Source organism: Nesoenas mayeri (genome assembly GCF_963082525.1).
Source record: "Nesoenas mayeri genome assembly, chromosome: 2".
In the NCBI taxonomy this organism is placed as follows: domain Eukaryota; kingdom Metazoa; phylum Chordata; class Aves; order Columbiformes; family Columbidae; genus Nesoenas; species Nesoenas mayeri.
Genome location: NC_137543.1, coordinates 130,637,032 through 130,659,294, shown reverse-complemented (window position 1 = coordinate 130,659,294; position 22,263 = coordinate 130,637,032). Strand labels below are relative to the sequence as shown.

Here is a 22,263-nt window from a genome sequence, read left to right as displayed (position 1 = left end):
TCAGAAGTAGTAATACAGGCTGAGAATTCAGACACTGTGATCACATCCAGGTTAAATCACTTGTTGTAATCAATCTTCCCCTAAAACACAAGTTCTAGAAATTAACAGGAGTACCACTGTGTGCTGTTTGATACACTGCCCCCAGGGCTGACCAGTGTTACTACTGGCACATGCTGGTGCCAAAGGACAAGAACTCTCCTTAAAAGACTATTACACTGTCTCTGATATCTCATCCTACTCCCACAGGAGGCACACAAAACACCTTCTGAGAGAGCACAGGCACAAACTACTGTCTTGCTCCACATAATATCACCTGCTCTGCTCCACAAGCATCTGCTTTTTGGATTCACCTCATTATACTCAAAGCAATCACTCTTCAGTTTGAATTTTGCTGCTGCATTCTTCAGACTTAAAGAATGGTGCATAGGCCTTAAAGCATGTCTACTTTTTCCAACCATACTAGTTAGTCTAGTAGAAGATACCGCCTCCTAGTACAGATCTTGCCTTGCCTTTGTCCTTAGACCCTGACAGCCACAATGACACTACCAAGAGAAAAGAGATTTAGAACAATTAAGATAAGTGGATGTGCTGTATGATTAAAATGCTAAAATAACTGAACATGGAATCACAATTGCAAATTTTTAATATCTTCAATCAGGGGAAGTTAGGCTCATTAAAATACTGCGTGCTGTAAAAGTAAAAGAATATGCTTGGGAACACGCTACTTATTTAAGAATTCAAGTGCAGAGCCAATATGATTCAGTGTCTTAATTGTTGCTTAAATTTACATGGCTTCATCTACATGTGTAAGTAATTATAATTAATTTATAAACATTGCTCTACTTTCTAGAAGTCACATTACTAATGCAAATAACCTTCTGCTTTTGAAATTTCCAGTGCACTTTTACAAATAAATAAATAAAAGCATGTGACTTGATAAATGTTTTACACACAGAAACGTGACATATTTACATTGATACATATGCAGATGCACTCCTTGTTCCGGCAAGCAATATATTCTGCTTCTCCTGAGAGAAGCCCACTAGCAGTGCATGAGCTCCAGAGGTCTCAGCACAGAGATGAGTTCTGCATTGTTTCTGTGCAGGACAGATCTACAACACTGCCACCGGGTGCCTTTGATACAGTATTTAGTTCCTTCCACTCTGCTACCAAAACCCAGAGAAATGAGAGGAAGGCAACCCAATAAGAGCAGGTGAAGGCAAAGGTGAAGGTGAAAGCAAAAAAGCTGATAAGGGACAATTAAAGAGGATTTATTTCTACTTTGGATTTTTTTTTTTTTAATGAAATTATTCCATAATCAGGTATTGCTTGTTTGGAGCCACCTTTGTAAGACTTTCTATTCTGACATCTACTTAAAACGACAGGATAATTTATCCAACTCGGTTTTGTGGGGTTTTGTTTGTTTGGTTTTATTTTGTTTTTAAGGGGTAAGATCTCCTTACTTCTTATTTAAAAGCTGTAGAAGGACACATTTAGTTTTATTTGAACGGCTGTGTAGCTAAGGTTTCAGGTCACAGAGAAGTTTCTCCGACAACACTTGCTCCCTGTTTGATTTCAGCATGAAAAACCAATAATTAGAAAGAAAAGGTAATTCACTGGAATACAACCTTTGTGAGAAATAGTTTTGACAGGGGCTAAGAGATACAAAGATGCATCTTACCTCCCAGGTCTGAGACAGGCGGCTGACAGATGCAGTGTTGAGACCCATAACAATAGCAAAGAATGAATTCAAATTTCTTTGGGCTTTACAGCTGTGGAATAAAAATATGAACACTGTATTCTGAATTTTTGTACTCAGAATCAGAGATAAATGGAATGCACAGGTATCCTAGGTTACTGAGTCCCATTTCAACCCTCAGCACTAACATACAATCATCTTGCACATAATGAACTCATTAAATGTCCTCTCATGACCACCTGCAGTCTAGGTGATGGTGTCTCTAAGAAGTTTTTTAGCAAATGTTCCACTGTCTCATCAACCCTGTTGTTGGCAGGTTATTTTTTTCCCTTGGCTGTCAAAAGCAATTTTCCCTTTTCAATGTTCAAGTTATTCTCAGCTGTCCTTTACCATACAGAATAATTCCTTGACCTCTATTCTATTGCATTATAAATATTTTCATTCCCTTTTTCATCTTTTCTGTAAATTGTACATCATTGGTTCCTTCAGTTTCTCTTTGTGGTCATGGCCTGCAATCTACTTTTCCACATTGTTATTATCCTTCATTGAATTTTTTGTAATTTATTTTAACTTTTCTCTCATGCATTTCCTTCTTACCAAGGAGATGTAGTGAGGGAAGGAGAAACATAATTACTGCTTTGGCTCTAAGTCCTTACACCTTTTTCCTATGCAAGTATGAAACAAATACCAAATTATTTATTTGGAACAGCATCACACTTTGTCCTTGCCTTTAATCTGTCATCTATTATCACCAAAGGACCTCTGTCACAGTACTGTTCTTTACAATCATGCATTTATTTCTTCAGCTCAGTATTAGCATTCCCTAGCTGAATTACTTTGCATCTATCTAAATTAAATCTTATCCTACTGTTGTTTGCACATGCCACCAGACTCCTCAGATCATTCTTTTTTTTTCTATCCACCAATGCATTTGCAATCCCTCATCATTTTTATTGTATGAAAATCTGATTAATGTTCAATTTACATATCCCTATAAATCAGTTGCAGCAACCACTGGTTCCAAAACAAGTCCCTACATAATTTCCTTGATACCTCTGTTCTTTGACATTTTAATATATATGATCAGATCCTCCTTATTTCTAGTCCATTAGGAAATCTGAAATCCTGAAATATCAAGTCATTTTCAAACAAAAATATTCCCATTTCTCTTGCAGATTCTTGAAGACCACTATAAACATATGTGTGCACTTGTGTGTGAGAGTGAGAATACACTTTTAAGATAATTTTAAGCAAAAATGAATCCACTGCCTTCTGTGGGATTTATCATCAGGGAAAAGCATGTGCCAAGGCTCTCGACTGGAAAAACACTTGTTCCAGTTTCATAAGGCTTGCGCTCATCATTGTCTACTATCTTAAGATGGTTTATTTCTCACTTCAGCTGTCTTAAAGTTAATCCTAAATTTGTTGTTTAGAGCCCTTTTATCATTAAAGTCAGGCAGCTCCCAAAGGTAATTCCTTCCAAAACAGGAAAGGTGTCTAGCACAGCTGGGATAAATTGTCTGTTGGACGAGCCCATTGCTCACAGAGAACCATAGAGCGAAGGTACATCTTTTCATCTTTTACAGTCAGCCACTGCTCAGGAGGCAAGAAGGCTGCTGCTGTAATCCATTTATTCTAACTCTACATTCACCTGTTTATATAACTCCTCAGGATGTCCATTTCTAACAATGTGCTAATTCATTTTCTCTATCAAATCGCTTGTATTCTATTTTAGATTAGGCCATCAACAGAAGCGCTAAGTACCCATGTTTCAAGAACTCTGTCTCTCCTTTATGTATTGCTGGACTGTGTCAAAGCCTTCCATCTTCTTCAGGTGTTCCTCAACAATGAAGCACACAACCACTGAGCATGAGATCTTAGTGCTGGTGCTCTGCCAACAAGCTGAAGTCAGAGATACAGATTCCTGTCTGAATCTGGAAGCAGAGAACAGGGAGAAGCCAGAGCTGCTCACAGCTTCCCACCTCTCTGTCTTGGTCATAAACGAAATAGCAGGGCTGCTTGGCTTGTGCGTCATGATCAGAGTCCTGTGCTTAGCGCACCATCCCTCCACCCTAATCAACTCTTCCAGAACTGATGTGACGCCTTCTTCTAGAAAGCTACTTTTCTGATTTAAAAAAAAAAAAGATCTCAAGCAAACTGCACACTCACTTTTTTGTGCATCCATTATTTCACAACCTACATTCTATGATGACGGATGGTTCTGCAATGCACTGGGAGAGCCTGTCTAGTGTTTACTGACAACGGTATTGAGTATCCACAACTTTGGCTTTTCACTTAATGGAATTAATTCAAAGAGAGCAACATTTTAGTCTGGTGACAAATATATCTCTATTCATGTGGGACAGATAGGAAACTTTTATTGGAATGCAAATTACTGCTACTGTGGTGCAAGTGAGAGACACAGAATCAACCGTTTTTGACGTAATTGGACCAAATTTTGGCCATTGATAAGGCAGAAAATGAACATATTACTGGATACCATACAACTTGCAAATGAAATCAAATCACATTTATGAGTTACACTAGATTAGATTAGAAGAATTCATTTCATGAAAGGCACTGCTTCAGCAGAGAATAGTCCTTTCTATGTAAGTGCCTTGTAAATTAAATCAACCCAGTCGATGAAGGAACAAATTATACATTTTCCATGAACATGCATATTCAAATATTGCAGAAGACCAACAACTGGTGAGAGAGGCGAGGGGAATGGTTGCTCATATTTAAATTGCTCCATTCCCTTGGTTACCAAAATAAGGGTGACTACAGAGAAAGGAACTCTCTGTATATAGCATACATTTTTACTCTGTTCCAAGGCATAGAATAAATACCAGTACTATTTAGTAACAGACCGTCAAATCTAATTAATGAAGAACACCTTCTCCAAAAAAACAAAGAGTACTCCGGAGAGGATAACATGGGGCAACAGCTTATTGCACCCAGTTTCCCCTCTGGAGGAAGGACTTGCAAGATTATAACAGAGTTTTTTGGTTTCTGTGTAGTCTTTGGTGAACAGCTGTGCTGCTGCTCAAATAGTTTTGTAATACAGTCCTCAGGTGATCACTGCTAAAAAAGGACATATCTCTGCACCATCAGGGATTTTGCAGTTGACACTGCGGATACGCTGGCTGAGCTGCTCGGGAAGAGTTAAGCAGCATATGCTCCACCACATCTGGTTTTGACCAGTGTTTGCTCTTGTTATTTATGGAGTGTTTTATCTAAGTATGCTTACTGCACTGTTAAAACAGGACAACAAATTGGTTTTGTTTCTTTGCTATTGCACCTACTTCTCCTTTCTCATCAAACACTGCATGTGACTTCAAAGATTTTTGTTGTAACTTCAGTAACTTACTGGGCAGCAATCTTGATGAACTTTTTGACTAGCTGTACACGTTTGCAGAGCTGGCTGCACAAAAGTATCTCGGTGGCAACCCAAAGCTGGACCTCATTACATCTTTGAAGCAGAAGACTGAGATTCTCGGTGTTTTCAGCACTGCCCTGTCTGCTGAACGTGAAGTATATCAGCTCTTGCTGGAAGACATTGACAACATTATTAGTGATATAAAAAACAATTTAAACGTAAATGAATTATAAATTATTTAGAAGTATGATTTTGAAACAAGACCTGGTTACAGATGGTTATTTTTTAATTATCCATGAGCCAATCACAAATAATTCAGGGTCAGGTTTGGCTTAGCAAAGTCTAGAAGCTTATTAGGGTAGGCAGGTGGACTGGAAGTCCTGCAAGATGTGTTTATCTTGTGAGATTTCCTGCAGTTCCACTTCTGGCTACAGCCAGATATAGCACATAAGCAATCTGTGTCTTTCTGTATTTCATCACTTCTGTTCCAGTATGAAAAAGCTACTATTTCAGACCATTGTAGAATCAGAAAAATTTCCACTGAAACTTCTTTCTAAAAACAGATAAATTTTCAGGAACAGAAGTGAGTGTCAATTTCTGTGCGAAAAACCCCCAACTTGACCAGGTCTAGATGTAAAGTGTCTAACCTGAATAAAAGAACCTGAAACAAAAGATCAGGCAAAGCATCTGATGAGAAGCAAGGGAATTTCCCATTCATGTTCTCAGAAAGCCACCGTGCTTTTCAGTGAACATTATTTTCAAGTGACATTTTGTACTGTTAAGTATGTTTTTTACTCAGGAGCTCACACCAGAATCTATTAAAGTCATTGAAACAAGCCAATGGGCACTGTAGTGGGCCATTATCCCATTTTAGAAAATCTGCCCAGTACTTTTTATCTCGTTGAAGCCTAACAAGAACAGTAATGTGACCATCTAAATTGCTGAAATTGTGAATTCTTTTGTGGCTAAAGTGATATCAAGGACACCTATTTGTGGAGTCCTATATTTACTGGAACATTCTCAAGTGCAAAGGACAATTTGCATATGTAACATATTCACACAGACAGTTTTCAGAGAATAATCATGCTCTTCTACCCTCTTGAGGCAAATCTCAATAAAACCCACGAGGTATACAGGAAACATATGAGATGCCCCAGCACGGGGAAGTTGCAAACCTTTGATAATTTTTTTCAGTATCAAGGATTGTAACACATCATTTGGGCTTGATTCAATGCCACCACTACTGAGAGCTGCCAAACCATACTGTCAAGATAGTGAACTGAGAACCAAGGAATACTGATGCTCCAAAATGCTGGTGCAACATCAGGACATCATAACAGCACAATGCTGCATGAAAGTAATACATGGAAAGTGGACGTGGTGCTTCTTACCTCATGGATTGCATTGAAGAGGCTCCAGTCAAAGTTTGTTAGCTCTAAGGCAAGATCCCAGGTGTTGATTCCCAAAATTCTCACGGACCTTTGCTGCAATTCCTCGTTTTCAGCAAATGGGTTCTAAATCAATAACCAAGAGTAAAAATTCCTAAGCAAATGCCAAAAGTTCTCAATGAAACAGCTACTGGATCAAGGTACACACCGGAGCTGAGTAAGTAATCTTCTCTAAGTGCATTCTGAGGTTTTTTTTCCCCCTACTAATCAAAACCAAGGAGTTACAGCCTATTGAATAAATAGCTTGAAAAAGGAAATGGGTCAATGGGATCAATGACTTCCTATTGCATTAGGCTTCTCCTTCTGTCTCTCTCTAAATCTTGAGTATAAAACAATGAACAAGCAGACAGCATAATGAAAATAAAATCCCTGAAGCCACTAGAAAATCAAATCTAAATTAAGACACCAGAAAATTTTTGTATTATAAGATAAAGGAATAATTCTGCAAACACACTGGATTTATAATAAATACACACAACTTTCCCATCAATCCATCTTTACGAATAACATAAATCCATCCATTTAATGATTAACTTACTCCAAATGTAATCACCAACAAACAGGAAAACACTATGGGTCCTGATTCATAAAAGTTATTTAGCATATTACTGTGGAGCACACTGGTACTGCTGGTATTAAGGGTCATTTGACATTTCCATTGTTAGCTCGGATTTTCAAAGGTTTGCATCTCTCTTAGGTTCTTTTTACCTCATCAGGCTGAAATTTGGCACATGAACCATCTGCCAAGATGAAAGATTATTCTTATCAGTTAATTCATTACTTTGGTGCTATATTTCTGACAGTTCCAGCAAGTTTTGCAATTTTTATTATGTAACTAATGAAACTAGATTGGCTGTCACCTGTCTGCACTGGAAACCTTCCCTTAATATTCACATTTTTAGAGGTAGCTAGAACATCAGAGATAATGGGGATGACAGATTACAATGATAGCGGCATGTCAGCTCTTTGGGACACATTGATCCAACAAAATGTAAATAGACATTTCTCATCCCCAGGATGAATGCACAGATCCTAGTGGTACTGACAACATTTAAAAGCCAGTTGCAATACTGTTCTGCACTTTCCTGGAAACATCTGTGTAATTAGCAGAAAATTATTGAAAGAGTAATTCTGCGAGTGCCTGACTGTTCCTGTCTCTCTGAGGTTTTGGGAAATCACAGGGGGAGAGGGAGTTTGTAATCCCAGTTTCTGAGGACAGAGGGAATGAGAGAAACCTGCTGCCCTTAGACCGGCTCCCCTACCCAGTACCAGTGAGAGGATGGAAAGACACACAGACAGAAGAGGAGATACCACCAGCCATATATACAAGCCACAGACTAACCATGCAGCTCCCACAACACTGGGGTCACACTGATGCTCAGTAGTTTTGGTAGAACCCATGAGACATCTATTTCTACATAATTCCACCATGTTTGTCACCTTGTATGACTATGTATCAGACACTTTATGTGCTATAGAAGCACAAGGGGAAAAAAAAGTTACAAGGGACCTGATTAATCCTCATCCCATCCAGTCCTGTACAAGCACAAGTCAGCTTTTCCAAGCTTATGTAGATTGAAAGATTTAAGCTGTACAGAAGCTTTGGTCTGTTTGAAATTGATAAACAAATTCCATTACTGTTCAGTCAAATAACTGCTGTTAATGCAAGATTTTTTTCTAGGTATAGAGCAGCTCAGTAAGCTTTACTAAGGAAGCAAAAAAATAAATTCAGTATTCAAAAAGCCCTCTAAGAGGAGTATTAAGTTATTGATCTGAAGTCAAGCAAATAAAAAATGGGAAGTATAAAATACACATCCTTACCAGAGAATCAGTCAGATCTTTTCGGTAGACAAACATACGACTGGATGACTCGAAAGATTTTGAGATAGCCAGGTCATGTGGTTGTAGTTCATGTTTTTCTGTAAAAACAGAAAACAAAATACAGAAGCTTCAGAAAAGGAGTGAAAGTTGTATATAAATATGAGAAAAATATTTCAAATACATTTGTAAAGACATATCAATTCAGAATCTAAGTAAGCATCAAACCCAGCCACTATGTATATGCCAAGCATGGGATCATCATCTCACACTATTCAGGCACAATAAAGGTGAGATGTCTCATGCTGGACTAGTGAACAGAAACTTCCAGCATCTGCTTTCAACTTGGACTTCACAGGGACGGAACAGAAAGAAACCCTTGAACCATCAAGTCTAACCTCCTATGCACTACAGAACATTTCATTTCAATCCAGTGTATCTACGGTAAATGTAGTGACTTTTGTTAAAGCAAAGTGCATCGGCCTCCAGAGACTGAGTTGTTGTGTGTCACAGGCAGACAAGAGAAGGGGTGGAGATGTCATCATTAGCCATAGCCAGTCAACAGGAAAAGAGGTTTCAAGGATGTCAGCTACATGAAATTGAGCCCATGGAGCACAGCCGAAGAGTCCTCAATAGTACCATATTTACAGAAACTCCTCTAGACCTAAAGTAATTCATTTAGAAAACATTTGAGTAAAAAAGCAGGACACACCAAACTGGAAACAAAGATAAAAGAACTTTTTTTTTTTTTTTTTCCGCTCTAGAGAAGCGGTTCAGCTCTGGGCAATCTTGGATGCATCAGGGAAAGGTGTGAGGAAAAATAAAGCAAAAACCTAGAACATAGCTAAAAAAATTGTCCTGGGAAAACTGTATCCTGACTCAAAGTAATCTTCTAGAGACCTGACACACGAGACTTGATTACAGTGACTGTATTAATGTAGACCCAAAAGCACCATAAGCATGTTCACAGCTACCTTGGACTTTTCATTGCCCATGAGGGAGGAGTAGGACCAGGTGGAGTCTGACAACCAAGAATAGTCTCAAGCTGTCTGTTTTCCCTTTTATCTATGCTCATATTGACACCAACTACATTTAAGTTGAGCTACCAGTGTGTTTTTTCAAGGAAATTTTAACTGAAAAGAGCTTGCTTGTTCATTTCAGGAGTACACTAAAAACACATTCTCCCATGCTCACAGTGCTGCCCTCCAAGTGGATGGCAGAGGACAGTTCTGAGTCATGAAAACAGGAAAAAAAAATTGCCCACAGCACAAGTAACAATGGATAAGAACAAGGATACTGAAATTGTGGTAACTCAAATTAATTCAGGCAATGTGAATAAATAATATTTTGAGGGTTACAATGGCCACGTACAAATTACAGTCCTGTTGTACCTGAATTTTAATTATTGTTTCTTATTGAACAGCCAAGTGGCAAACACTTCTATTCTGTGGCTTTCTCAAGAACCAATGTGGTCTAGAGATAATACTGTGTTTCATTATTTATGAATTGTTGGTTTTCCTTAGCTAAGTAGGCAATTAGCACCAGATTTATTGCTATCAGAGAAAAACTTGCCCTGCTCTCGAACAGAAGCACAAGACCTGAAAAAACAACAGCAGCACAGTGATTTTGCAGTGCTGCAAAATGCACTGGAGGCAAGTTTGGGCACACGCAGGGGTAAAATGAGCGTGCCTGTAAAAGATGTAACCCGTTCGGCCAGGGCGCCTACATGCAATGCTCCTGTGTGGCCACTCCAAGCCCAGGCTCTCAACAGCTGGGACAGGGCACTGTCTCTCTGCCACCCACACCGGTGCCCTGCAAAAAAATGGTTATTTAACTGAGCTCGGTGTGGGAGAGAAAAATGTGACCTTTGATTTCTGAATCCAATAAATAAAATGAACAAGCCAGCTTTTGTCTGTATTTCATTTAACTAGACTGACAAAGTAGTAAGAATGAGTGCCATATCTGTAAGGGTGAAGTCTTTGTCTCAGGGGATCCACATCAACTTATGTTATCAGAGAATTTAACCAAGATATTCTAACTCTTAGACCTTTTTTGTAGATCCAGCTTGGAGTTTCTAGGCACCTAGTTAAATTGCCTCCTTTATATTCCCTAAGAGCCAAAAGGCACCACAATGAGCAAAACAATCTGGCTGAACACCTTAGGGGTTTAGCCAGTCCATAGTATCAGTCCGTGATCGATCTGGTCTTCCTTGACAAACACAAGAAGCCTTTCTGTTCAATGAGAAACACCGAAATAATACGCAAAGAAAAACTGCTTACAAAATATCACTTAGATTTCTCTCAGTATCTCAACTGTGCAAATACATGTCTTCCTCCTTTTTGCTGGAGAATATTCATTACCCATGCTGGAAAAGAGGAAACAGCCACGCATACAGTATTTGTTATCTCCTTTTATATTTTTAAAGCAAACCATGCCTCATTGCCTTCCAAATTAATTTAAATGCAAAAGTAGGAGATTTATCTCTGAGGAAAAAATAAAATCTTGCAATACTGCTGGAAACTGAGAGTCCTTTGCACTCCTTTCCCAGTGAGGAGATGCCACATCTGATGGTACCCAAGAATGAGCTGTTGCCATGGAAACAACTCTCTGAGAAGCAGCTCCTCATTGTTTCCATGGTCATCCAGCTGTGGGCCCGCACAGGAACAGCTGTATCCTTGCAACAGAAAATGTCAGCCCTCCCTTATGTGATGCACTAAAAGCCAAGTAATCAGATGAAGGGAAGTTATTTACCGCCAGCAAATGTGACTGTCACCAGCGCCAACTCCTCCTCTGGGTACTGGATCTTTTCTGCTACAATCTTCAGTATCTCCTGAGCTGAAGTGGATACTTGAGCTTTCACGCTGACATAGGAGTGCTCTGTTATATACACACGGCAGAAAACTGCACAAAGGAAAAAAAAAAACCACACTCAGCAATAGGCAGAGAGACCTGAACAGAACAGGGGAGAATCTAACAGACCCCATCATGGCAATACCTCAGCTGCTGCAGCTGCTGGACCCTGACCTACAGGGACATGAAACTAAGTGTAAACATCACCATTTTCTCCCTTCTCACCTCCTCTCCCTGGGAAATGAGAGGGCCAAGCAAATGGAAACAGAGATCTTCATGGCTGCATTTCAGCAATACCTATTTAAGACTTCCCACAGTGAGGATCTGCCACAGACAACCTCCTCAGCTGCCTATCTGCTTTACAAATTTAGCTCTTGCCATCTTTTCTCCCTTCATTTTACATTCAGATAAATCACTGTCCTTTCAGTATATTTCATATCTGCTGCAGAAATTATTTTGGACCTCCACTTCCACCTGGAACAGGAGGAGGCTTCATAAGAACAGCACTCCCTCTACCTTATCTGTCTAGACATCTATTGCATTGCCAGGGTATTTTGGCACTACCAGAGGCTGCCCAAACAGCAATGCAATTAATTCTGACATCTCTTTCACTGAATCACTTGTAGCACACATAAAAGAGACTGGTTTGGAGAAATTCCCTGGGTTCATAACTTCCACTGAAGTCCATGAGTTGGTTCAGCTCTGGGAGGGAGATTCCCAGCAGTAATGCTGCGGTCAGCTCAGGTAAAACTTTGGTTCTGCCAGAAAAAGATTTACATTTCACTCCCTCTGCTTGCTAGAATTTTAGGTTTACATCTTTTGCCAACTTGGCCGTAGCTAGTTCTTTGAAATACAGCTGCCATACTTAGAAGAAACAGAGCTGCAGATTTGCAGAAGTATTTCAAAAATTACTACATCTGCTAATAAGGATCACCACAACTCTTGGTTTCATCCTCACTTCAGTGCTTAATCAAACTTCCCATTTCTTTCTACTCTAGCACTTCTTATTGCAGACGGGCTGCTACCATGTCAGTATAAGACAAAACTTTTCTTCTCCAGAAATGCTGGGTTTTTCTAATTATTTTTATTGACAGCTGTATGTAGCAATAGCTCTTTGCTTTTTCTAAAAATCTTCATGGCTTCAGGGCACTTTCATCAAATGAGATCATGCCAGAAGCGGTTAAGAACTCTGTCCTCAGGAATATCTTTTTCGTGTGTGTGTGTGGTAGTAAAGAAAAAATGAAGATGAGAACGCAGGAGGAACTTAACATTTAACCTTGGGGAAGAAATGTAATTTGGTTTTATAATTTTTTCTTAACCTGCCTCTGCTGACAGACAGTAAATCAAATGCTGATCCTATGGCAGAATTTCTCTTCAAACTGAATATAACTCATGAAAAGATAAAGACATCAAATTGCGTTCTAAACTACTAGGTAGGAAAATAAATTTTAAAAAATCTGACAGAAATATTTGGCCTCCATATGCAGCATGCTGTGCAACTTGTCTACAGTGGTTTGAAATCTCCCCGTTACTTGGGAGGGGAAGATGACACTGATATGTTAATTTATAACTGGGCTACTGACATATCCTTTGTTTAACATTGAACTAAACCAACCCACAGGTCAGGTCCTCAAGCACAACCACCATACTGATCACACTGATTCTCCCAAAGCCTGCCCCTGCTCCCCCATGAACCTTTCAACTGTCCTGGCTCTAGTGTCTATTGCTATGGACCATGTCATTTCTTCCAGGAGCCTCAGCTGCTTCCCTGTGAAGTGCAGGAGGGAATGCCAGTAGGAGGAAGCATCCATAGGCTGTAGGTCAGCCTGGTAATGCTTGCATTAGGAGATAAAATGCCTCTGGTCAAGTGACATGGTGTGCCTTGTACAGACGCATCCTCCACAAGCGCCACCAGTCAGCAGCACTCCAACACACTTAGATGTCCAATCTCAGCACCTGTCTATCCTCCCCACAACTCCACCTTTCCTTTTTCATTCCATCAATCCCATCGTATTCCATGGCTCATGCTCTCAACGAGTGAGACAAAAGCAATTTAACCCAGTAATGGCTGGCCTTGCTGGGTCCTGCCCTTTCTGTCCCCACAGCTATGCAGTCTGTTCCCTCTCTGGTGCCAGCAAACTTCCCTCCCCATTCACCCATGAGCTGTTTCTGACTTCTTAGTGAAGGAGTGTGGGGGTTCTCATCCAGAAATGATATTTTTAGAAGCAGCCTTAATAACATAAACCTCGAACAGATTCATATTTGAAGCACGGAAAGAGGATATCTATCAGCAGCATGTATTGTGCAGAAAGACTTGGCATTGAAGGAGCTCCATTTTTATTCTGTCACAAATGAGCACTAAAAATATCCTGACTCCAAGTGAACTTCCGGAGATTTGTTCCCAGTGAGAAATGAAGACATATCGTCCAAGGGCGAGACTTCCAGGTAGGAGGTCCTTCTGCCTGTTCTCTGCTTGTGTACACGGTGTTATCCTCCTCTCTGCCTCCTTTCCCGTACCAGCATTACAGAGGGGTGACAGCCTCACTTGTGTTATTGCAGAAGTAGCAAGGAAGGGAAATTGCATTTTGAAATGGTTGACATCAAAGTGAAGAGACACCTTGCACTCCACATGAAGACGTTCTCCAGGAGAGAAGGAACTAAGGCAAACTCCCAGAGTTAGCAGACCCTGGCCTGTTTCATGTGTCAGACTTATTCACTTTTTGCAACCAAGATCTAGGTCAAGAGATCGAGAGCAGGAAATAGAGCAGGAGTAACGCCTGGCGAGGCTGCTAGCACTCCTGGAGGCACATAGCTCTGCTACGGGGCTGCTGGAGGAACCCAATGGGGCCAAAAAGCCCTTGAGATGCCATGTCACTCTTGAACCCCTGCAGAGTAGGAGGTGGAAAGGTAACCTTACACGAGTCAAATCTCTTTTTTTTATGGCCCTAAGGTCCTGTTCAGAAGCTATACATCAGTTAAAAAAAAATTACATTATGAGCAGCCTTTGAGTAACAATTTTGCAGTTTTGAAGTTTTTTTCTGCACTCTTTTAAATATACTTACTTTCTTCTGTTTCATTCATGGTTCCTCTGTGCTGCAGCCAGTTCTCCTTTACACTGAACTGGTGGAAAAATGTTTTATTCTGTGAGGTAGTGTGAGAGAGAGAAGAGAAAAAAAAGAGACAGCAGTGACTCTCTGCATCCTTGCCCTTTACAAAGCAGTAATTCACACAACACAGCATTCAGCCCATACATCTGGCCAAAAAGGTTTCAGTTCTTAGGAAATCCACCCACCCCTTCTTGGATCCGTGCCTTACTAAATAATGACCCGGGTGGGGATTTTGGAGGAAGTAGGACATGCCTAGGCTGAGCAGCCTGAGTGATTCAAGGTTCTCTGTAGCCATGTGCAAGTCCATATCCTATACATTTATTCTTATGTACATCTGCTATGTACCAATCAGCCTATTTAGCAATTTCAGTACAATCTCATGTTCTGCCTTCCACATTTCTGCAGTAATATTTTAAGCTTATTACACACTTCAGCTTCATCCCAGTAAATTTGAAGAGCACAGCAATTCACCTCTGTGCAGTCTGTACGCCAACTTTCTCTGGCTGCATCTTCTCCCTCTGGTTAAATAGACTGATTCATGTTTCTCTCTTTCTTTCTCTGTCCCTGTCACAACATATTCCCCCTTTGCTGTGTCTGTTTGACATCTGTAGTCCATGCCTGTGCTCAGCCTGGTTTGCCCAGGTTGCTACATCTCTCCAGCCCGGTGGGGACATGCTTCCAGGGCTCTCCTGAATTCTGACATCTCAGAGCGTCTTGTTAAGATGCTAATAGTGTCACAGCCACTGCAGGTTAGCTCACGCAGCTGATCTGCAGGCTGCGCTGGCAGGAAAAGAAAAATCCTTAAGCAATGTTGCAAGCCTAACCTCACTGATGTATCCTGTCATGTGTTTGGCCACCAGTCACTTTCAATTGACAAGTCAAGAAAAAAAGAGTAAAGTGCGGAGTGGGGAGGAAAGTGAGATGATGAGTTAGCTAGCAACCTGCAACAATCAGGCTTGCCTTACCTTTCGGTGAGGTGAATACTCATCTACAGTGCTGAAACAAAAAGGAAAATCCAAATTACTATTTCAAGCCAAAGATTAGGAAGTTTTAGCTGCTATAAAGTTTACAACATCAGAAAGTTTTTAACATTAAATGGTCACCATAGAATGGCTGTAGAGCTCCTCCAGGGAAAGCTAAGAGTGCCTGGCTCAGACAGAAGATGATTCTGTCACACCCACAATTGATGTAATGAAAAGAAATGTTGCCAACCCACAAGCTGCTGGAGAACATGGACACAGCTCCAGCCCCCTGGGTAAGCAGTCAGGGTGACCCTTGGGGACACAGATCCTTCCACCTCCTCAACAGCCAAACCAAAGAAACAAACACCACTTGTTGAAAAAACGTGCCAAGGAAATATCTTTTACAAATACCATAATTATTATTAAAATAACACGGAGGTGACTACTGCAAAGGAGACCTGCTTCTCAGTACTGCAGATTGCAGAGAGAGAATGATGAATGTGTCATCTGAGATCACAGACTGCAGCTTCTGAGGAAAATTTTGCTGGCTTTTCCACAAAGTATCACCCTACTCACAAGTCATACCAATCAAAATTGTTGGGAGTGACTGCTGAACCACACACATCATCCGACAAACATGAGTGAAGACTGAATAATCTAGTTTTATTTTAAAGAAGAGATAATTTGTAAAAATGAATATAGTACTTGTATCACTCATCACTTTACTGAATTACAGCAAGATGACAAGAAAAATAAATTACACCCTAAACAGAAGAATTGATGACAAATACAATCAATACTTACTGACGACGATGCATCCCAAGTATCTTCTGAAATTCTTTCAATTCCTTCTCAAGAATGGGAAATTCGTATACATCATCTAACACATTTCTGTATATCGTCTGCAAAATAAAACAGTATCTGCAAACATCTGATAACTCAAACATAAACCTACAGCATCACGTCAGGCACTAGGATACTAAAGTAAATTTCATCATTATATTTATGCAACACCCATAAGGAGAGGGCTCCTGTTTAAATTTCCAGGCTGGTCAATATTCAGGTTGTCTTTGCTGAAACAAGGGAATTACAAAAGCTTTTGGAACTCATTCAGAAAGATCAGAAGATCCTTGCTAATAAGTAAGGACATAATTTTATTTATTAAAAACACATTAAAGCTGTGCTGCTCTCCACATGCACCTGATGAACACTATGAATAGCATTTCACTCCTCAGTCAAAGTAGCATCTCTTACAAGGATCTCAAAAGTCTCTTTTCATCCATGATCCTCTGGATACCAACTATAGTCCCTGTTCTGGCAGACATGACCAGTGTGTCCAAGGAACCTTCATATCTTAGTAGTTCTATTTCTCACCTTCCTAACTTTTCCCATCTTCTAGAGAGCATGGAGTTCTATAAGTTCCATATCTGAAAGTAACGTTTTTGACATTGACTGTACTGACATTAGAGGTTTTCTGTTCAAACTGACTATCTCTAAGGCATTCAAGGAAGACACATGTAAATCATTTTATATTATAGATTTCACAGAGAAAATTTAAGTGTGAAAAATTATGCTTTATAGATTTTGCAGTTGGGGCTTTTTAGACACAGTATGATAATGAAACAGTGGTGAAATGCATAAGAAACTGTTTCAATACCTTTAAAAATTGTTTTAAATGCTCATCTTCATGTAACCAATCTTTGTAGAGAGAAGTCCACTGAGACACCAAATGCAAGACTTTTCGTTTCCTACAAGATACATCAGAGTCGTCTTCTTTCCCTTGGTGATTCTTAGCACAATAGGTACGGGAGGTTAAGGAACAAATACTGTGGTTTCACTGAAACTTCAAAATTAAGTGATGGAAAAGACTTTGCAACCATTTTGTTGGCTAAGGAAGGATTTTTTTAATACATTGCTCAGTTTTAAGTGTTTTATCCCTTGTGCAGCTTTAGGAGTTTCATCATCTTTTTTGGAATGAAATGCTCAGTAATAGAAATGTCAGTTCATCCTCTGTACCAACAGGATTTTTTTCCTTTATAGATTAGAGAGGCAAGTCTGTAAAAGCAAAATCAATTCAAAAGGAATTATACAATGTTGAGTCATATCTTTTCAGCAGGACTGGGAATGAACCTTTGTCCTGCACACAGATGCCAACATGAGTGTCTGTGGGAAAGAGGACAATGCATCATTAACAACAACAAAAAACCCACGCAGAGGAAGGCAGTTTCTTTTTTCTTGCACAAATTACGCTATCTGCAGAAATAACACTATTAAAATAAAAAAAAGGTGAAAGAATTCCACCATTGTTCTCTTTTCACAAATCAGAAATGCCAAATGACAGAAGATACCCACTCTGTACATTGTTCCTGTCCCTTCACTATTCTTTCTTTTATAAGGTGAAAAGATGATGTTTTCAACAAAAAAGGTAAAGAGGAAAAAAAAAAAAAGAAAATTAAAAAAAAAAAAGAAAAGCAAGTTCATGTTACAGTACAAGTTCAATCAAACAATACTCCATAGCTTATGGAAGTAATTGGAAATACAAGAAAACCTTTCTTTTATTTCAGAAGGAGTTAGACTTCTATAATGTATCATACAACAAAAAGGAGCAGAGATTGTAAAATACTTGTTCTTCATTTTTGACATATTCTGAAATGTATTACACAGATATATGTATTCTAAGAATTAACATACAGGTCTGGATAGGTTTTAACCCAATTTGAAATGTTATTTGGTAAATGTAATAAAGATTTGTATAGCTTTAGACAAAACCAGAAGAGAGGAGATTGCACTGCTGCAATGAGTTAGACATCTGTTTCAATACACCTTTCAAGCATTCTCATAAAGTATGCACATACACATATGCATATGTTTTGGATACAGGCTTATTCAGAAGTAGCTTTACCTTTGCACATTCAGTCTCAGAGCAGGAATTTTCTGTTTATTGATTCCCCAACTATGCAAATTATAAATGTTTTAATAGGTTAATATATACGTGTATATATATCTACATATATATATAGGCATATGCCAGTTAGGGATCTCTCACATCCGGGTTTTAGTTTAATGCTTCCAGGTTTAATCTTTTCGGCCACAACCTATTTGAATTAAGAAAACAATATAAACTGAACTTTGGGAAGCTACAGATTTGAATTGAATTCCAGGTACCACAAAATCTTGTAAAATTGGACTGGAGAAGAAGAGACCTTAGAAGATCAGCTAAACTAATCCATCCAAGTCAACCCTACAAGAGGCTCAAGTATACCCTATGTTATCCTTGGAATATATTTTCTAGTTTCTTCTTAATTTTCTCCAGTATCAGAGATTCTACTGTCTCACGCATTTTCCACTCCCATGTTTATTTTCTTAATGGGAAAAAAAAAAAAAAATCCTAGTATCTAACATTAATCTGTCTTAGAACAATTTAATCTCACTGCCTCTTGTCCCATTGGGCATGGATATGGGCACAGATTCTTTCTCTCCCCTTCAGGTACCTGAAAGACTGTTTCATTTATAGTTTCCCTTTTTTCAGTAGAACAATCCCAGTTGTTTCAATCTTCTCTCTTCCCAAGTCTCTCCTATTTGTTGAGGCATTTCTTGAGGTGTGATGCCAAAATCTCAGGTGCAGTCCACCTTCTACACATGTCATAGTAATGCAGCCTCAAAATAATCATGGAGAGTTGTATTTCAATAATATCAATAATGCAAAAAGCAAAACTAATTATCCTGGGTGTGCAACTTACAACATTTAATATAAGGCTTGACAACACATAAACTTAGGTGTAACTGTGTGACCCCTGTTAGTACAATACTTAACAAAAGGATATTGTCTCAGAAGAGCCTGGCACAAGTCATCAGTTGTCATGAAGACTGTGTATGTGAGAAGGAAGTCATCCAGGAGAGTTTCTGCAGAGGAAGGCAAAAAAGCCCAAGGTAAAACATATTACTGAGGAGGAAAAGAGTATATACTCCATTTATTGTGCATGGCAGGAATAGGATTCCCCTCCCCATTCCAAGTCCAAAACAAAAAGAATGCATCAAAATTTAAGTTTCAAACAGTTCCCAACATGTTGCCACTGCAAAGATTAGATTCTTATTTAACAAGTACATTCTCAGCTCTCAAAGAACCAACAAGCAGGAATTATGCACAAAATAAGCCACAGTTCAGGAATCAATAAGAAAGAGTCCTTATCATGAGCACCACCATTCTGGTTGGCTCTGCTGCATGCAAAGCAACCTCTCCACCACCTAAGTTATTCTGGAAATGCAGAAGAAAAGCTTTTCATAACAGGAGAGAGAAATGTGTGATTGCCAGGTACTGTAGTTAATGTTTATGCACAGTAGTTGAGATGCATGAAATACATATATTAAAATCTTTAGATAGTCTTGTGGGCATCACTGTAAGTGCTAAGAAGTTTTCTCTAAGGTTTCTTTAATTATATTATGGAAGGTGTTCTCCTCAATCTCGTTTCTATCGGTGTTCAAAGACAGACTGAAAGTACTTTCTGACAGACCATATCTACCCACTACAATTGTGGCACCTCAGGCTGTCAGGATGAACAGAACTGCCAGTGTGGATCTCAGTGAAACTTTCTCATCCCTGTTCCCATGCCACACTAGTTTCAGGTTTTTTCCAAACCTCTACAGCACACAGGAGGGAGGCTGAAAGGATTGTGTCTGCTCTAGAATGAGAGGGCTCAGGGGTAACCTTGTGGTGATCTTTGACAACCCAACAGCAGAGTAAAGATAAGACCCAGCCAGACTTTTCCTGAAGGTGTGCAGCAAAATGATAAGGGACAAACGTCAGAGATCACAACAAGTGAAAACTTGTCTAGATACAAGGGATTTTTTTTTTTCTCCTGTGAGGATGCTCAACCACTAGGACAGGTTGCCTATACAGACTTCAGAATCTCCAACATCAGGTACATTCAGGGCTTGCCTGGACAAAGCACTGGGCATCCTGGTCTTACTGGAATTGCTTTGAGAAGAGGTTGGACCAGATGCCTTCACAGATCATTTCCAATTGAAATTATTCTACAATTCTTTACAAATTTGCTTCCAATTTTAGTAAATTACTCATATATGATGTGTGATCTAGGAATGAATTTGGTTTTGGTTCATGAACAACAAAATCTTCAGTTTTCTGCAGACATGAGAATTACATTGGTCAACACCAAAATAAAAATGTTTGTATTTGGCTTTTTGTACTTTTTCTTCCCAAAATGGTAAGATTTTTCTCAAGTTTTGAGGAGTTTGTGTTCACCACGTTTCTTTGAATTCCAGTAAATACATTGTGTTTTCTTTAAGAAGAAAACAGGTCTGCACACCTGCTTTATGAGATAAGAACAGGAACATGGAGTGGCTGAACAGTAACAGAAGTAATTCCGGTTATATTGCATAGCAAAAAACATTTCACCAGTGTAACTAGTTGTTACTAGTTAGCACCAGTTCTCCAGTTATGATTTAAGTGGTGGATTTACAACTATAAATATTAAGGGTCGAAACATACTTCATATGAAAACGATAAGGATGAGTCCTTTTTTCCTGATCCTGATTTTCTCACTATTTGTTTGTGATCTGCTACAGCCCAAGCTCCTGCCTGTGTGTGTTGTGCAGCTGAGAGCATCCCAGCAGCTTTTCACACCAAGGCTGCAATTTCACCATAATTTAGAACAATTTCTGTTACAGCTGCCTTGGACCTCCTTGTCAGGAAATTATTGACCCCAAAGCTGTGGTGCAGGATAGCAATAAGAATTAATCCATATATCATTGAAAGCCAAATATCATGTGGATAGCACATGGATGGATAGCTAATGACACCTCACCCTGTGAGCATGGGATTCAAAATACCTTCATTGTCTTAAAAAAAAAAACAACTAGCTAGATCAATGCATTTAGCACAGCTGGTCTAGAAAGAATCCTGATCTGAAGACAAATAGCAAAACCCCTTACATTCAGAAACTAAACAATTAAACTCTTTATATTTCACCAACTTTGTTAAACATGGTGGAAAGTATTATCTTCGTATAAAAAGAATATTTTGTCTCAGTCAATGAAAAGACATTGTGAACAGCTTGTCCTCTATCTGAAAGGTCACCTATTCATTCTGTTGCACATCTTTTGGATGATACAATGCAGCTATTAAAGTTGGAGGTTTCACAAACATTTATTTGGAAACTGCTGATCTTGGAGTCAACAACCACATTTTAGTTCTTGACCAAACTATGTGACTGTGCAGTGATCCTCATGAAGTCAAAGATAAATTGACAACCAATTATTTCCACAACTTTCTAATTTGTATAGGTGATATCTAAGTTTCAAGAATATATAGCTGTGTGTACTACCTGAAGCAAAACAGGAATGCTTATCAATGAACCTCTGCAGTTGTTTAAAACAGTGTAACTTTATCATACTAATTGCTGTTGAAATGCCAATTAAAAAGTTTATTTCTAATACTTGATCATCTGTTTTCCAGATGTCTACCTTCAATTCTTCCAGCATCCCAATGTGTTGGAGTGGGAAGAAAGCTTGGTTTGCTATGATATGAGTTTTTTGCTTAAACTGTTTTTTTTCTTGCAAAAAACTATGCTACAGATATTACTAATGCAATTCTCTCAAAAATTAGTGAAGGGAAGATTAAAATTGTGTGTTTGTTCAGATATCTTACAACTGGTTTTAAGCTCTCTGTTCATCTCCCTCTCTGCATGCTCAATCATACACCTCTCTATTCACAGTCTTTGGCTTCTAACCTTATCAAAACAAGGTATATAACTCAGCCAATTTAGCTGTGCTTGTGTATACAGAGTGATTTTTTTTTTCTTCCAAGTGCAGAGGAAATGCTAAAAGAAGAAGACAAGTTCACCAATTATGATTCCTGTAGTTTCTACATAGTCTAGATCTCTTCAAATTGCCTTTAAACTTGTTTAGAAAAGTAAACCCTAAAGGAATGTTTTGAACAAAAAAGTCTGGATTCTGCATGTAGTCCATTAATAGCATCACTCAT

The 22,263-nt window shown here is 39.0% G+C and overlaps 1 protein-coding gene across 1 annotated transcript in view; it reads right to left on the bottom strand.

Annotated features, from left to right (window-relative positions):
- The window catches only part of RAPGEF5 (Rap guanine nucleotide exchange factor 5), a gene marked incomplete at both ends in the record, with an annotated part of 157,146 nt that overhangs the window by 12,906 nt on the left and 121,977 nt on the right, over nt 1-22,263 (bottom strand). Inside the window, 10 exons of the mRNA XM_080338516.1 lie at nt 1,682-1,772; nt 5,070-5,248; nt 6,470-6,592; nt 8,348-8,445; nt 11,096-11,245; nt 14,257-14,335; nt 15,267-15,297; nt 16,068-16,165; nt 16,921-17,089; nt 19,073-19,166. Coding sequence (XP_080194642.1) covers nt 1,682-1,772; nt 5,070-5,248; nt 6,470-6,592; nt 8,348-8,445; nt 11,096-11,245; nt 14,257-14,335; nt 15,267-15,297; nt 16,068-16,165; nt 16,921-17,089; nt 19,073-19,166 — 1,112 coding nt within the window. The remainder of the gene's footprint in view (nt 1-1,681; nt 1,773-5,069; nt 5,249-6,469; nt 6,593-8,347; nt 8,446-11,095; nt 11,246-14,256; nt 14,336-15,266; nt 15,298-16,067; nt 16,166-16,920; nt 17,090-19,072; nt 19,167-22,263) is intronic.